We start from the raw sequence: 2,852 nt of genomic DNA on the forward strand, positions 1-2,852 counted from the left end.
TCTGCCAGGAGCCCCTCTGCCTCCCGGGAATACCCTCTGCCGGGAGCCCCCTCTGCCGGGAGCCCCCTGCGGGACCGGGCAGCGCAGCCCCTCCGCCAGGAACCCCGTCCAGCGACAGCCACTCCACCGGGAGTCCCTTCCGCCAGCAGCCCCTCCGCGGGGCCGGGCAGTGCCACCCCTCCGCCGGCAGCCCCTCCGCGGGGCCGGGCCGGGGCCGAGCTCGCACCGGGAGCCGCGCCGCCGTGTGCGCGTCTGGAGCTCCCCCCGCGCCGCGCCACCTCCTCCGCGCCTTCCCCGGCCGCGCTGCCAGCAGCGGGGGAAGGCAGCTGTGCGGGCAGGGCGAGGGAGGGGAGGAAGGGCAGGAGGGAGGAGGGAGAGGGGAGGGCGGAGACGGGGCCAGCCCGAGGAAATCAAACGGCCCCGACATGAATTAGGCAGCGGCTGCAAAGGGGAGGGCCCCCTCCCCCGCTCGCTGTCGGCTCGCCGGTCCCCGCACGGCGCCGGCGGGAGCAGCGCCGCCCCGCTCGGAGCGGCGGCTCGGGGCGCGCACGCACACACGGACCGGCGGCGGCCGGGCGGGAGGGAGGGCGGGCGGGGGGGCCGGCAGATGAAGATGGCAATGTCTGTGATCCAAGCGTGCCGCAGCCTGGCGCTCTCAACATGGCTGCTGTCCTTTTGTTTCGTGCATCTGCTGTGCCTGGACTTCACCGTGGCCGAGAAGGAGGAGTGGTACACGGCCTTCGTCAACATCACCTACGCCGACCCGGCGGCCGGCAGCGCCGAGCTCCGCAGCGAGAAGAGCGAGTGCGGGCGCTACGGCGAGCAGTCGCCCAAGCAGGACGCCCGCGGGCAGGTGGCCCTCTCCGCCTCGCCCACCGACCGCTTCGCCTGCGACCCCGGCACCCGCTTCAACGCCCCGGCGCCGGGCAAGAGCTGGGTGGCCCTGATCCCGCGGGGAAACTGCACCTACAAGGACAAGATCCGCCACGCCGCCGCCCAGAACGCCTCCGCCGTCGTCATCTACAACGTGGGCTCCAGCAACGCCAACGAGACCATCACCATGCCCCACGCAGGTGAGCCCCGCCGCTCCCCCAGCTCTGCCCTGGGGGCAGGGACGGACCCCGTTTTCCAGCCCGCTCTGTCGTCCCGCATCCTTGCGGTGGGAGCTGCTGCGGGATGGTGTCCTCGCCCCTCCTGACAGGATGGGCTGTGGGTGTCGCTGGGTGCTGGGTATCTGTCGTGGGGGCCATGGAGCACCTCTCATACTGCCGTGGCTAAGGATGGATGTGCTCCTGGCACATCCATAGCAACGCACGCCGGTGCTCCAAGGGTGAAAAGTTTGGGAGATGGAAAGTTTGGGTCTAGTCAGAGGAATGGATGGGATGCTGAGCCCATTGTGGGGCAGCGGTGTTTTGGTGTGTCCTGAGGGTYCTCTGACAGGTGCCGTGTGAGATCGAGTGTGACTGAGAGCTTCGGGAAGGGGAGAAGTTGTGGCGTTGCGGTGCAGGCTTATCAGGAGGTGCAGTGRAGTAGGGAACACCGTGTCCAGAGTCTTGGCTGCGATAGTGTAAAAGCTGTGAGGTCGAGTAGGAATGTCGAGTATCTGATTTGGTGAGAACATGAGRTATGTTGTCCAGGACTGGGATGGGGCGAGTGTTTCACTCTCCCAGGTGAATGTTTTGGTGGAGTTTGTTCTTGCAGTGTCAGCACATGGGTGGTCGGGTCCCAACATGTGCTTGTCAACTAGAGCCCAGTCAAATTCCAGTCATTCGAAACAACCTAAACCTTGGCTTATGCCCACTGAAAAAAAAAAAAAAAAAAAACCCAACCAAAAAACGGATTGTTTTTGTACTAATACTTGATTTGAAATAATGTTGTCTTGAAAACAGTTCACCAGATTTGTATTTAGGGACAGGGGTTTTCTGCCAGGGGTCACTTGTCCTTAATACCAGCTGCCTGTGCCATGGAGACAAAATGCCACCTATTGTGAAATCCAATTTGATTTCCATCCAGTAACTAATCATGCCCAGCTGTTTCATGCCAGTTGAATCTTAGTAGAGTTGGGGTAAATCGAAACACAGAAATGCTGCAAAACAGGATGTTATTCTAATGACATGCTAAATTTTCACAGTAAACTAGCTAACTTGGATGTGCTGAGAAGAAATTTGTTGCCTAACTATAGTGYTATWATACTGCTGATGCAAAAGCAGCACWTTTGGAATCTCTTGTGTCYGGTCTCTTTCAGAGATTAACYRTTTGTGTTGGGCAAATTAGTGTTTCTTTCGTRAGGCTGATGGAAGATGGGGGATTTTTTAGTGTTTTCCTTTGGTTTTGAGAGACAAGCAAYTCATAACCTCTTGAGCTTCTTAAAACTGTGCTTTATAACCTGCCCATGGTTTAGCAGCTGTTCAGATTATACTTCTTGCTACTTTAAGTATCACAGATTATATACTAAGMAGTATAAAGCAGTAGGAGCTTGGCATACTTAGGCACCCTCAAAGTAAAGCTCAGGCTGTTTTAAAACTTAAGATGCAGCATTGCTTTTTCTTCTCTATTGAGTTTTTCTAAAACTGCCAACATGTTGGATCAATTAATGGTTTGCCTGTTTTCAAAGTATGCACTAAGCTGTTTTCCCACACAAATGGTGTTTTATTAAGAAACGGTGGGAGTAAAAAATGTGTCTAACCTTTTAAAATGTTAGAGCTTTGGTTTGTTTTAAAGTCAAAGATAAAGMAAGGAGGGAAACTTTCTTACTGAAAGTGGCCTCCCATTTAAAAGCTATGAATATAGTATCAATTATCCTGGGGGCAGCTTCTTTCATGTCATATGACTCCATAGGATTTGCTCTGAGA

General features: G+C 56.0%; 1 protein-coding gene across 1 annotated transcript; it reads left to right on the forward strand.

Annotated features, from left to right (window-relative positions):
• The first annotated feature begins 406 nt into the window (after nt 1–406).
• Nucleotides 407–1,198, forward strand: RNF150 (ring finger protein 150). Its single transcript, XM_057383383.1, has one exon. The coding sequence runs from the start codon at nt 608–610 to the stop codon at nt 1,196–1,198; it is 591 nt and encodes a 196-aa protein (XP_057239366.1). The 5' UTR covers nt 407–607.
• Nucleotides 1,199–2,852: the final 1,654 nt, after the last annotated feature.

The sequence above is a fragment of the Malurus melanocephalus genome, unplaced genomic scaffold (genome assembly GCF_030028575.1).
Source record: "Malurus melanocephalus ecotype Western Australia unplaced genomic scaffold, MMel_1.1 scaffold_628, whole genome shotgun sequence".
NCBI lineage: Eukaryota > Metazoa > Chordata > Aves > Passeriformes > Maluridae > Malurus > Malurus melanocephalus.